Genomic DNA, 13,831 nt, shown 5'->3' with positions numbered 1-13,831 from the left:
AAGATTTGTAAACTTTAAAGCAATAAATTACATTTTTGAAAAAAAAAAAAAAGAATGTTTTTAGAGAAATCTGTTAAATTCCAGGTACACAAAGTGATCCTTTTGCCTTTCTGATTTGCTAACCAGGTATTTCTGTCTCTTACCTAACTGTGTTAGCCAGTACTTTGAAGATGGTGGTAGGTAAAGTAGAAATACTGGACATTCTTAAACATTTCTGACTTTAGATAGGATGCTTTTAGCGTTCCTCTAGTAAGTATGATTCTGGGTTTTTGTTTGAGACAGATACATTTTATCATGTTAAGGAAGTACTTATTTATTTTATTTTTGGAGTTTTATGAAGGATGGGCATTATTGTGTGTCAAATGCATTTTTAGGATGTATAGAGATAACCAAACAAATTTAATGAGTGACATTAATAGATATCTCCTAATGGTGAACTATTCCTGTGTTCTTAGAATAAGTTACTCTTTATCAGAGTAGAAGTGTGTTTATGTATGTATATATACACATCTTTTTTTAAACAGAGCTGCTACTGGATTATTTTGCTAATATTTGTTTAGGATTTTTGCACAGAAATACATAAGTAAGATTGCTCACTGATTTCATTTTAAATATTACTAATGTTGGGATGCCTTAATGGCTCAGTCAGCTAAGCCTCCCACTCTTGATTTCTGCTCAGGTCATGATCTCATGGCTCATGAGTTCAAGCCCTGTGTCTAGCCCTACATCACGTTCTGTTCTGACAGTGCACAGCCTCCTTGGGATTCTCTCTCTCTCTCTCTCTTATTCTTTCTCTGCCCTTCCTATGTATGTGCTCTCTCTTTCTCTCTCTCTCAAAAGAAATAAACTTTAAAAAAATAAAAAAACATTGGAAATATCTATATTTAGAGATTGGTAAAAAATTCCCCTGTGAACTGCTCCTTCTGTTACTTTTTGAGGGACAACTGACAATTTTTCTATTTATTCTACGATAATTGTTTTGTTTAGACTTTGTATTTCTTCTGGTATCAGGTTCTGTAAATTTTTCCAAAAAATTATCGATCTTAATTAGAGATGTTAAAAAGTAGCAACTGCTCTTTAAAAGACAGGAATAGATGCTTTTTTGAGGCCATTTCAACAAATATTAATGACCCTTCCTTTACTGTGGCAATGCTAAAATAACTACCAAAGTTAGAATTCCTCCTTTTTAAAAAATTTTATATATTTTTATTTGTGAGAGAGAGAGAGAGAGCACGCATGTGAGCAGGGGAGAGGGACAGAAGGAGAGATAGACTCTTAAGCAGGCTCTATACTCAGTGCAGAGACCAATGAGGAGCTCAATTCTATGACCCTGGGATCATGACCCGAGCTGAAATCAAGAGTTGGACGTTCAACCAACTGAGCCACCCAGGTGTCCCTAGAATTCCTTCTTACAGAATATTTAGCCTTCTAAAGGGTAAGTGACAAGGCTTTCCTGACTAGTTAGGACAAAGGTGAGAAAATGAGACCAGTCCTTACCTGGACACAAAGCTCTCATTTCCTTGCTCTCTTCTGCACAGGGCCATTGCACTGGACCCCGTTAGCATCCTCTTATTGTCAGTAAGTATAACCACTTCTGTGAGGCTAGTTCTAGCACCCCTATTTGTCTCACACTGAAAGTTTCTAGGAATCTGTGATTTTTGTCTTTCTAAATCTGTGCTTCTCAGAGATGGGCGTGGTAGACAGAACTCTAAGACAGCCCCTGAGATTCCCACCCCCTGGAGTAAGGCCCCATTTAGTCCCCTTCCCTTGAGTGTGGACAGGACCACACTGGGATTAAAGTATGGCAAAATGAGATTTCTGCAGGTGTATTTAACATTCCAAATCAGTTGATTTTGAGTTATTCAAAAGGGAGACTATGCAGGTAAACCTGACCTAATGAAGTAAAAGCCCTTACAAAAGAGACTGGGATTTCCTTAAGGTCAGAGAGGATCTCTTGTGAGACTTAAAGAAGTAAGCCACCATGCTGAAGTGTCTATGGAAAGGGTCAGGTAGCCAAAGACTGCAGGTAGCCTCTAGGTCCTGAAGCAGCTCCAGCAAAGGGCCAGTAAGAAGCCAGGGCCCTTAGCATACAACCTCAAACACGTGAATTCTGCCAACACTCTAAATGAGCTTAGAAGTAGAGACTCCAGCTCACAATACAGGCCTGTTCTCATCTTCATTTTAACCTTGTGAGACCCTGAGATCTAGCAAAGCTGTGCCCACATCTCTGACCCACAGAAAATGAAATAATAAAGGTGTGTTGTTTTAAGCCACTAAATTTGTGGTAATTTGCTATACAACAAGAGAAAATTAATAAAATGATCAACAGAACCTTGGCCTGAACATCTCCATAAGCTGGATTTAAAATGAAGGTTCTAGGGGCACTTGGGTGGCATCCGACTCTTGGTTTTGGCTCAGGTCAGGTCATGAGCTTGAACCCCCAAATCAGGCTCTGTGCTGACAGTGCAGAGCCTGCTTGGGATTCTCACTCTCTACAATCTTTGACAAAGCATCTTATACTATTCAGACATTGAAATTTAGAGAAAGTTCTTTTTAAAGTTAAAATATCAAGGAAACTATTCATGAAATTAACTAATTACCATAGAAAATTAACAGAGCTCTTTTGGTTAGAAAGCCAAACTAGTCATCATTTGCTGATTCATTTGGTTTGCTGATGCTGTATAATATTATATAACCATAATTTACTACAGAATGCTATTATCTGTCAAAATCATCACTAGTTCCGAGTAACTCTCTAGTGGTACATTATATTCTGTTTCTCCTAGTACCCAAGGACATGTAACTTATATGCTAATAGGAAGAGTTCTGAAAAATTGATAAAAAGGCAAAAAGGTAGAATATATGTCATTTTAATGCCTTCTTCAGAATAGCTAAGATGGGTGGGATATTTTTCTAGTTCTACACTGGGAAATAGAGTCTCTTTCAAACAATATTAATTCACCAACACTAGTTAAGGCAGCAGAAGCAGTCAGGAATATCTTAAAATTTCACAGAAGTCTGTTCATGAATTTGTCAAAGGTCTAAACCAAACATTTCTTTGACTTTTTTCAGGAACCTCAGAAGAGCCTAAAAAATTAAAAAGAACCTCAGTATGAGTTATGGCCTGCCTGAATCTAGTGAACAAAATGGATTTCCAGTGGTAGAAACTTTGATTAAAAATAAAATTCCATGCCTTATGTTCTTGAATAAATCCCTGTCACACTGGCCATGACAATGTCCACATTGTCTTTGATATTTCTCTTTCTTTTTCTTCTTTTTTTTTAAAGATTTCTATCACTTTTCAAAAGTGCTTTATATCTATGACATCTGGTGTATAACCTCAATTCATCCTTCCAAAGTAATTTTTGATTCCCACTGAGTAACGAAAACTTGCAAGGTGTTTTCTTTTCTTTGTTCCTGATGATTTTCATGTCAAAGACAAGGTACATCTCCCACAGTGAAAGTACATCTAAAACTTCCTCTTCCTAGCCAGGATCTCTTGGCTGCTTAGAGAATTTGTTCAGCTATCCTTGGTTATGAAATTAGAAAGCCAACATAGCTGAAAATAAAACAAGGAATAATAAACAGGACTAGGTGTCCATACCATATATGATTCTGTGACCTCTATTTCCCCAATACTGAGTTTATCCAATTTTGTTGTAATTACTTATTTGCCTGTCTCCTTGTGTGCAAAGTCTGTATTTTATGCACAGTTATATCCCCCAGAACCAACCTGACAGTATGACACATAATAGGCAAAAATATGTGTCGAATGACTGAAAGAATGTCATTCTAACTTCTTTGTGCCTCATTTTTCCTTATAAAAGTGTACGGGTATAAGCTGGACAACTTTTTCCCTCAACTCTGGGGTATCTCCGAGGAATCGGACATAAGGAAAATAAGATTGTCCTCTGAGAGTCTATAACATCAACCCCTAACCACAACAGAAGCATCATCTTCAGAAATCATTCCCAGGCCAGAGCCAATTAAATGTTAAAAGTGCTATGTTCCATGAGCCATGAGGCTATCGCTAAAATGGGGAAGAAGGCCTTTCGAGCTGTGTTGGCAAGGGAATGTGCTTCAAGACCTACCAAACAAGCCTTGGCCGTGATTTGACTCCCCACATGATTTTGTCCAAGGAGAGAGGGCACACGTCTTAGCTGTCAGAAGCATTTTGGTCCATATTTTCTCTCGATTGTAATACTCGTGAATTAATACACTGGCCTTCTTATAAACCTGTGTTGTTAGCTGGCTTACATCATGGATCTTTTTTGGCGAGCCACCATTGCAGGAGGCTGAGCCTTCAGGCCTGGAGAAAGGCGCCGGAGCAAGTGACTTCCCCAGCGTGAGGCACCTGGGTTGCCGTGTGGGTGGAGCAGTCAGGCAGCCTTGCTGGCAGGGGAAACTCACACCTGAACTTCCTCGTCATGCAGCAAAGCTAGTGTGGTTGCCTTGAAGCTCAAAGGAAGAAACTAAAGGTAAGGATAAATGGGATAATAAAGGTATATTTTGATGTACTTTGAAAAATAGAAACCACTACCAAGTGCAAAATAGAGTATTTTTACAAGTGTTTTTTTAAGCCCACTTGAGAGGTCTTCTTGGAATTTAATAGGACTGCATTTTGCTCAGCAGGGGTGGGCTATGGATGGCTAGCCTTGGAAACGGTGACCTCAGTGCTTCCTTCCTCTCCTTGTATTTTGGGAGATTCAGCCGTGACTCTGCGGAGACAATGGCAATAATGTCTAAACTGTTATCCACAAAGTACTTGCTTTCCTTATAAGAGCTTCTCAAGAAGTGAAGGAATTCAAGTTAATCTTCACAGACCACTGTAGTCAAGATGGATGCGGAAGTTCTCAGACGGTTTGGTGATTCTTTTTCAGTTCTCTAATCTGGCTCCAAGAAAACCTTCCAGTCTTATTTCTTCTTATTGCCCTAGGAAAGCAGAACTTCAACACTGAGATGCACTCTTCTGACCTTTTCATCACATAAAAACATTGGCACTTTTGTGTAAGCCCAAGATAGCTCATTGCTTTGTAGGGCTAATAGGACCAATTATGGTAGCTTAAAATAGATTTCCATTATTCAAGGAGCCAACTCTCTACTATGTTCAAAGCTCCATCTGTTATTGTTAACAGTGATCCTAAAACCACTCAGCTGTTCCAAATCTGGCCAGTGTGAAAATCAAATGAGGATGGGGAAAATACATGACTGCAAAATTACCTAGAATTAACAACCAAAGAGAACAGACAGCTGCCAATATTCTGAGCCATTGTCTCACTTGCCAGTTTGTTCACACTCCAAGCAATGAAACTGATGAAGTGTTTAAAAGTTATAATTTGGGGGGGGGGGTTTGAAAGGCCTTTGTAAGACAGCAGCAGCCATTCTTTCCATGTAGTAAATGTAGAGTTGTATTTATTTAACAAGTATGTGTTGGGTACCTGCTATGTGCCCTCATATGCACTATGCTGTGAGCTGGGGATGCCGTGATGAATGTGTCAGGTGGACTCCCTGACCTCAAGGAGCTAACTGGCTCATGGGAGCCACATCAATCAAATAATAACACAAATATATAAAATAACAATAGTGGTCATTGCCAGAAAGTGAGATTTGGGGCATTATGAGGCTGTGGATATAGGAAATTGCCCTGGTCTAGGAGATCCAATATGACTTCCCTGAGGGTGTGTTAGCTGAGCTAAGATCGGAGGGGTCAGTGGGAGGAGGAGAGGTCTGCAGGGAGTGGCTAGTTTAGGCAGGGAAAATCTGGGCAGAGATGGAGATGCGTATCTGCATGTGTTTTATCTTCAGTTCTTCCGGACCTAGCACAAAAGGCTATCACATAAAGGCATTCAACGAATGAACAGATAAATCATCCTATTGTGCCTTTAGATTCTTCACACTTAAGAAATTCTTCCTGCGTGTAGAGGTGCCCTCTGCATTCTGATCTATTCTGTAACCCACCAGATGGCTGCAACCTTTACTGTTTTATGAACCCAAACCCGTAGTTTAGGAGTCATAAATGCGACAGTTAAGCAAGTAAAATTTAAATTTCCATGTTACTTCGCCTGATTGTTGGACATCTGTCATGAGTAATTTATCTTCTCTTCTGCTGGAAATCAAAATCTGCTTAGTCTTTATTACACTGGCCATAAACACGTTGCAAATTGTAATTTTACATTGCCATTCGTTTTATTTGGGGGTAATACAAATTACTGGGTCATCCACTTACTTTTGGCATTTAGTCATTCTCTTTGACAATAAAATTCCATTTTCTTCGTTTCATGGTCCCTAAGAACCCACTCACATTAACTACATTAACTGCAGAAAACATTTCACTAATGCTAAAATGTTACATTGAGGGTGACTCACGCTGTCACACACAAACTCCTACAACCTTATACAGTGTAGAGAAAATGTTTCATCTCAGTTTCCTGTGTTAAATGTAAAAAAGCAAAGAGTTGTGATCTGTGGCTTGACCCAGCAGGAATAAACTCCCCAGGTCAGCATGGGCAGTAAGTGGTGTGCCAGAAAGCCCACTAGACATAACTGAGTTTGAACCCTCACTCTGCTAGGAACTGCCTGTAGGTCAATTACTTAAACTCTCTTAATTTCAGTTTTTCTCATCAGGAAAAAGGCGAGATTCTTGTGAAATGAAATAAAATGATGTCTGGGAAAGTCGCCTAATGAATGTTTACAGTTGAATTAGGTGTCCCTTCTCCTAAGGCAACGAGGGGTAGAATTTCCTTACCTGTGGTCTCAGCTCTGTGAAAGCAGAGACCGTGCAGATCTGCACCCCTACCCATCAATGCTTAGCATAACAAGTGGCCCTTCTTCAGTGTTCAGTAGATTTGGGTTGAATATTTGAAGGTGAAGAATTTCAAGTTTTAAAGATTTCACCATTTTCTTGGTAATATTTATTTATTTATTTGGGGAGGGGGGAAGAATCCCAAGCAGGCCCCACACCATCAGCGCAGAGTCAGATGCAGGGCTCAATCCCACAAACCACGAGATCATGATCTGAACCCGAGTTGGATGCTCAACTGACTGAACCACCCAGGTGCCCCAAGATTTCACCATTTTCGATGGGCACAGAGGGGGAGATGACATGGGCCCCTCACTGGCTCATGCATCGGGAGTAAGCTGAAGCCCTAGTCCTAGAAGCCTGGTGTCACAGATATGTAGTTATTGGCTATCCAACACGTGGACATCTCAGGGGTGCTCTCAAGGATGCAGGAGGCCAGAGGGCAGATATTCCTGCTTCCTGGAATCAGGGTACCAATCTGTGGCCCGCAATCGGTCAACCAGATAGCCCTCCTTGGGGCTTGGAATCCTGGACAGTGATACAAAGCTGAAATGGTCAAACAGGTAGCTCTGGAAGCTCAGAGGGAGTGTTCAGTGGTGGTGACCCAAGCAGAGACAGGCTCACCTGACCATTCCTATTGTGACTTTGGCTGTAGTTTTGGCTGCCTGGCCTCCCTTAGCTCCTATTAGTTTGCAACCTCTGAATGCCTAACACTCCTGTTGTTTCTGTGGGTTACCGACTGGTTTTCCAATATGTTTCCTTTCTGCCAACCCAGCCACACTCATTGGTATTGTTTGCCTCTGATGATTCAGGTCCTCGTCCACTGCTCCTGCCCCTGACTTTGGTCTCCTGACAGTGATCAACGCTTTAAATACTGTTTAAAGAGGTACAGTTCAAAGTTACTTTTGCATAGCTCTCAAAATCTCTTCTTCAAGGAGGTCAATGTATTTCATTATTCTTTGATGTCCTTAGCAATTCTGAGGAATGAGTTATATGTTCTTTAATGAAGCAGAATTATGTGCCCTCTGGTCACTCTCCCTTTGTTTTTGCCTTTCCCAAACCCCAAGATTCGTTCCTTGCCCAACTGTTCTTTTTACTTTATATTCATTTCCCCTCAGGGTTTCTTTGATTTAATAAGCTTTTATTGTGCACAAACTACGTGCTAGGTATTCTGCCAGGGACAAGGCTCCAAAGCTGAATAAGACAGTCATCACCTGTATGAAGATAACAATCCAATGATAAAATGGAAAGTAGATTGATGTCAAGACAGGCAACCTAAGCCATCCTGTGTCTCAAAGCCAGGAAGAAAATATTAGAGCACATAAAAGCTTGGGATTCGATTCTGTGCACCATCACTTTCTACAGCAATGAGACACATGCACTGTCCCCGTGTTTGCTCTGCTCCAGAACGTGCCGGGCACTGTGCAATGCCAGGGGCTGGGTAATCTCTCTCTATTTTTCTCTCATCCTTTTGAGGATGTGAGCCTATCAATGTCTGTGTGTACATGTGTAACAACACTTACTTTGTAATACCTGCACAACTAGAAAGATACTCTGGAACGTACAGTTTAAAGTGACAGCAAGGTGCTCCGCTGAATGTGACTGTGGTCACTGCTCCCTTTGAACAATTTTTTTTGTTTCTTACTCATGTTACAGCCTCTCCAGAGAACCATGCTGGCACATTTTTTCCTTACATTCTCACTGCTGCCTATAATCCATCATTACAAAGAAGGCCTTAAAAACGGCACTCAAGGGAGACATTATTTCCTTTCCATTTCTCTCTCAGAAAGAGCAACTTATAATAGGAGGGGAAAATTGCATTTAGGTTAAAGGATTATAAATAACGAGAAAGAATCTGCTTCTGCCTCCCCCAACCTCCCTTAAGATGCTAAGCCTCAAAAGGACTCTTGATTTTTTTTTTTAAACAGGCCATGACCCCTTGGCTCGCTCTAAACATTAATATTATATACCTGGTTATAAAGCTAGAGGACTTTTAATGAGACCTATTAAAGGGAACGGATGGCTGAGACAGTTTCCTCCGGTGAATGAAAATCAAAGGCTCATAAATACAACTTGTGAGGTTAGTCTTGTGGTTAGCTAGTACTTTAAATTTGCGATTCCCCTGATTATATGAGTTGGCAGGGGGACTATTGACTTTTTCTTGGACAAAACTGCAGGGCTCAAAATTATGACTTGAAAAGAGCAAGGATCAGGATTCCTAAGGCCCCTGGAAAGCTCCGCAGAACTAGGCTAAAACATTCCTGCTTCAGGAATGTCAGGCCTGGGTACTGCCTAAGAGGAAGAACAGGGGAAATCCTATGTTATCCCTATTTTAAAAAATGAATTTTGGCATCTGAAACAACCTTGCGATTTTCATTTCATTAATCCAACGGAGTTGTCACTGACCACACAAACCACACTGATTCACATTGAGTTGGTATCAGATGATCACTAAACTAACTGCTTATTATTAGCCATAGGTTTGTATTTTACTGCTAAGACTGAGAAGAGAAAGTCTGAATTTTTTTTTTTTTAGTCAGTTTTTTAGGTGCATTCAGTCCAATTTCCTCTCAAGCAAGGGGTCCGAGTCCCTGCTAGTCTAAATAGGTAAGAAGAGGCCTCCGGAGCACAGTTCCCAGGAAATGCTGTGCACGGATCTGCATGCGGCCACGAGGCGGTTGCCGCGGGGGTCCGAGGCTTTGTTGGGTTTCCTTTCAATTTTGAAAACCGTTACTACACCAGACTTGAAGCTTCCTGTTATCTGACTTCTCACAAAGCATGAAGGAGCCGGCTCACTGGCTAATGCACAAGGAGCCGGAGAAATATCACTGTAATTCTGCGGTTTTCCAAGAGTCGAGGATAGGACGTCTCGGACGAAGGAGAGGACTTTGCCCACGTCACCTTCTCCCTCTCTTTCTTTCTAATATGATTTGACAGCCTGAATTCAGAAGGAGGCTTCGCAATTAGGAGATGGAACCACAGCGTCTGTGCTAACAGCTCCCTTAGCTGCTCTAATTAGGGTTCCCTTATTCCATTTCTGTTTGTCGGGAGAGGACAGGGGACTTTTTAATTGGGGCTATTAGAAGTTCCCTTTACACAATGACACCCTTTGCTAAGTGAAAGCTCCAGCAGAAGCCATGCCCACTCTGCAATTACTCCTTGCGTTTCTGAGGAATAATGGTATCTTGTCTCATTTAAAAATAAATCTGAAGCTGATTCCTTATTGCTTTCTCTCCTCTGCCTACTCACATGCATTTCTTCTTGCCAATTAGGCAAACTTTCCATTATTTAAGGAGCTAGTTTTGATCATGACTGTCCCCTGATAGTAAGACATATTAAACTGGATTTCATCAGCTCACAGCTCCGTTTTTCCGGACATAAGACTAATTTAAAAGAGCTCAGGTCATTCGATCTTGGGTCTACAGTGACGGGGAAGCGCTGGGATTTTCAAAGCCATGATCTGTGTGCACACCCCGGAACTCACCTGAAATAACCCACAAGGCTGATGTTGGGGGTTTCTCAGAATCCTTTCCTCTCAAGAGAACAGCCGCACGTTTGTATTCATGACCTATTCCAAGGAAAGAAATTAAATATTTAAGTAACAAACAAGCACATTCTTAATATATATTCCCCATGTTGACTCAAAGGATTCCCAAGGAAAGTGGGCCATTCACAGCAGGGTCGGGAGTAAGAAGACATTAAGAGCTTTCCTTATTAAGTTCTTTCCCACGAGCAAATACAGGTTCTTTCTAAAACAAGCAGCTTCTCTGCTACCATAAATGCAATCCTGCCCTCTCCTCTAAAGAAAAGCACCAGCTCTTATGTATAGAATATTATATTACGTTATTATATATACATAGATATGTACAGAATATTTAATGCATATTTATTTTTTAATGTCTATTTAGTGTGTGTGTGTGTGTGTGTGTGTGTGTGTGTGTGAGAGAGAGAGAGAGAGAGAGAGAGAGAGAGAGAGAGAGAGAAAGGGAGAGAGAGAGAATCCCAAGCAGGCTGTGCATCATCAGTGTAGAGCCTGATGGGGATCTCGAACTCAGGAACCGTGAGATGACCTGAGGCGAAATCAAGAGTCAGATGAAATCAAGAGCCCCGGAGGCACCCCTTTAATGCACATTTAATATTTAATGTCCTAGATGGTGTGATATTTTTCATTACTTTACACCCTTGGATTTGTAAGGCAAGACTTCAAAAGCCACGGAGCCTGTCATTTGGGTAGAAGTTCTTAAGATGTTCACTCCCCACTTTTGTTTTCTTTCTAGACATTTTCTCTATCTGACTCCTATCTCTCTTTCCTGATATGCAATTAAATGGAAAAACGGATAAAGAAACTAAAAACCATGCACTATTTGCAAATAACATATTTATTTAAAATAATACAATTTTTAAAACTAGAAAGACCCCTTGGGGCGCCTGGTTGGCTCAGTTGGTTGAGCTTCTGACTCTTGATTTCGCCTCAGGTCATGATCTCACAATTGTGAGCTGCACTTGGTACCTGCTTAAGATTCTCTTTCTCTTTCCCTCTGCCCCCCTTCTACATGCGTGTGTGCACTCTCTCTCTTAAACAAGAAAAAAAAAACACAACTAAAAAAACCGTAGGTCTTAATTCTGATATTTTATTAGCCATGTAACTTTAGAAAAACCATTTAATCTCTCTAAGGCTCAGGGTTTTTTTTTTTTTTCATCTATAAATGAAAATAATAGTACATAACTTGTTTAGGTACTTTGAGAATGTAGTAAAAAAAACTTGTGAAAATTCTCTGAAAATGGTTATTCTACAAATACACAAGGTTGATGATATTATTATATATTAGTCTTATATACTATAGTATCAATAATAAGACTTGATATGAAACTGCTTTTAGAAATACTTGCAACAAATGCATAGCCTAAAGAGTTAATGGTACCGTCACCCCAACCCAGGGGCCACCATTTGTCCTCCCTACTGAGACAGCCAGCACAGCCTTGCCTGGTAAAGAATATAAGTTTTAGGTGCCTGGGTGGATCCATTGGTTAAGCATCTGACTCTTGGTTTTGGCTAAGGTCATGATCTCATGGTTTGTGAGTTCGAGCCCTGGGTCAGGTTTTGCACTGACAACATGGAGCCTGCCGGGATTCTCTCCCTCTCTCTCTCTCTCTCTCTCCCCCCTCAAAATAAATAAATAGACTTTAAAACAATTTTTTTTAAGTCTTAGGAAATACTCCAACCATCCCAATATTACTCTCCCTTGAGAACTACTGTGCACTAGACACTGTGATAAACTTCTTATAGAACCTCTTTAACTCAATCCTTCCCTGTGTGGTAATGGTGATTATTCTTGTTTTGCAGAGCGGGGAGAAGGGACATTTAGATCTAGTAAATAACTTGCTCAAAGTCACATAACTGATAAATGATAGTGTTAAGATTCTATCCTGTCTACCTATCTCCAAAACCTCTTCTCACAATGATACATTGTAGACTGTCTTTAAGAGACCGTCAACTCATAAACTATTGCTCAGGCCTGATATTCCGCCAGTAAGTGCATGAGCATACCCCAGACAGGTCAGCATATGCACAGGTACACAGCAGAAGAGCCAGAAAATGCATGGGTACCCACCAGAAGGGTTGATATATGTGTGGGTACACATCGTTACAGCCACCTGAGTAGTTTACAGTCAATGTCTATCCTGATAGAAGGATGCTCATGTCATACTAAATGGTTTTTGAGAGAGAGAGAGAGGGAGGGAGAGAGTGCAACTGAGGGAGGGGTCCTGGGTGAGGGAAGAGAATCTCAAGAAGGCTCCACACCCAGCATGGAGCCTAATGCAGGGCTTGAACTCACAATCATGAAATAATGACCAAGAATCAGATGCTTAACTGAATGAGCCACCCAGGCACCCTGAATTAAATATTTTTAATATCATCCCTATTGCCTGATTTCCAAGCACACATTTTGGCTTTGCCAAAAATCTACTGATACCCTTCTACTTATTAAAGATTGACTTCCACTCACACTCATCACCTAGAGCCACTCTGCTCAAGATCTCCAACTGTGAAATTCTTTATCCACACTCCCTATTCTTCTTCCTCTCTTTTGACTTTACTTCTATTGAGCCTCTGCTCAACCTCCAGCCCTTTTGAGCTCCTGCCTAGCTTTTCCTCCCCTCTATTCTCTTGTCTGAGTAAAGAAAGATACATGAAGCCTTGAATGCTGACACCATGTCTTACTTAGGCTTATATTCCTTGGGTAACCTAGAACTGCCACTTACACACAGTAGGTGCTCAATAAATGACAAATTGAACTTTAAAAAGAACATAAATCTAGAGGTGCCTGGATGGCTCAGTTAGTTAAGCTCCGACTATGGCTCAGGTCATGATCTCACAGTTCCTGAGTTTGAGCCCCACATTGGGCTCTGTGCTGACAGCTCAGAGCCTGGAGCTGCTTCAGATTCTGTGTCTCCCTCTCTCTCTGCCCCTCCCCCACCAGAACTCTTTCTCTCTGTCTCAAAAACAAATACAGCTTTAAAAAATTTTTTAAAAGAACATAAATCTACAGATGAGACCTTAAATGGATTTTCCGGATTTATTCCTCAGTACTTACTCTGCCACTTCCACACTCTTCTGTGGCTTTCAAATATTTTGTGGATAGTAAGGATGAGCAAAAATATAAAAATTACTAGAACTAAGATATACCAAGTGATCTTCATGGAACAAGTGAAATCTGCAAAAAAAAAAAAACCATAAAAATACAATAAACTGATATGACAGAGAGAGGTCATATGGTGGCATGGTTGAATTCTAGTACGTATTCTGGCCTTATCTGAAAAGCTAAATACCTAACGATCACTGTTATAGAGTCATTCGCTCTCCTGATTTCTTCCCTGATATATTAAATGAGTGGATTAAATGAAGAAATTTGACCAGGGAGCTTCCAAGGATTCATTTAGCTCCAAAATTCTAGGTTTAACTTCACTCCCAAGTATGCCAGTGGTAGTTTCCATGTAGTTGCCATCACTAGGGCTAAAACCACAAAAAAA

The 13,831-nt window shown here is 40.6% G+C and overlaps 1 protein-coding gene across 5 annotated transcripts in view; it reads right to left on the bottom strand.

Moving 5' to 3' along the window:
* TMEM156 (transmembrane protein 156) overlaps positions 1-13,831 on the bottom strand; it is a 45,870-nt gene that overhangs the window by 8,157 nt on the left and 23,882 nt on the right. For 2 of the 5 annotated variants that reach the window (XM_029947317.1, XM_029947334.1), the window contains exons 4-5: positions 13,396-13,515; positions 10,284-10,367 (exon numbers count right to left, since the gene is read on the bottom strand). In XM_029947317.1, coding sequence (XP_029803177.1) covers positions 10,284-10,367; positions 13,396-13,515 — 204 coding nt within the window. Of the gene's footprint in view, positions 1-3,205; positions 4,933-10,283; positions 10,368-13,395; positions 13,516-13,831 lie in introns of those variants that run through there. The other 3 variants (XM_029947326.1, XM_029947341.1, XM_029947352.1) reach the window with 3 other exon arrangements.

This window comes from Suricata suricatta, chromosome 1 (genome assembly GCF_006229205.1).
Source record: "Suricata suricatta isolate VVHF042 chromosome 1, meerkat_22Aug2017_6uvM2_HiC, whole genome shotgun sequence".
Lineage (NCBI taxonomy): Eukaryota > Metazoa > Chordata > Mammalia > Carnivora > Herpestidae > Suricata > Suricata suricatta.
Note: the sequence above shows the minus strand (reverse complement) of the source record. Positions and strands in the feature narration are given on the sequence as shown.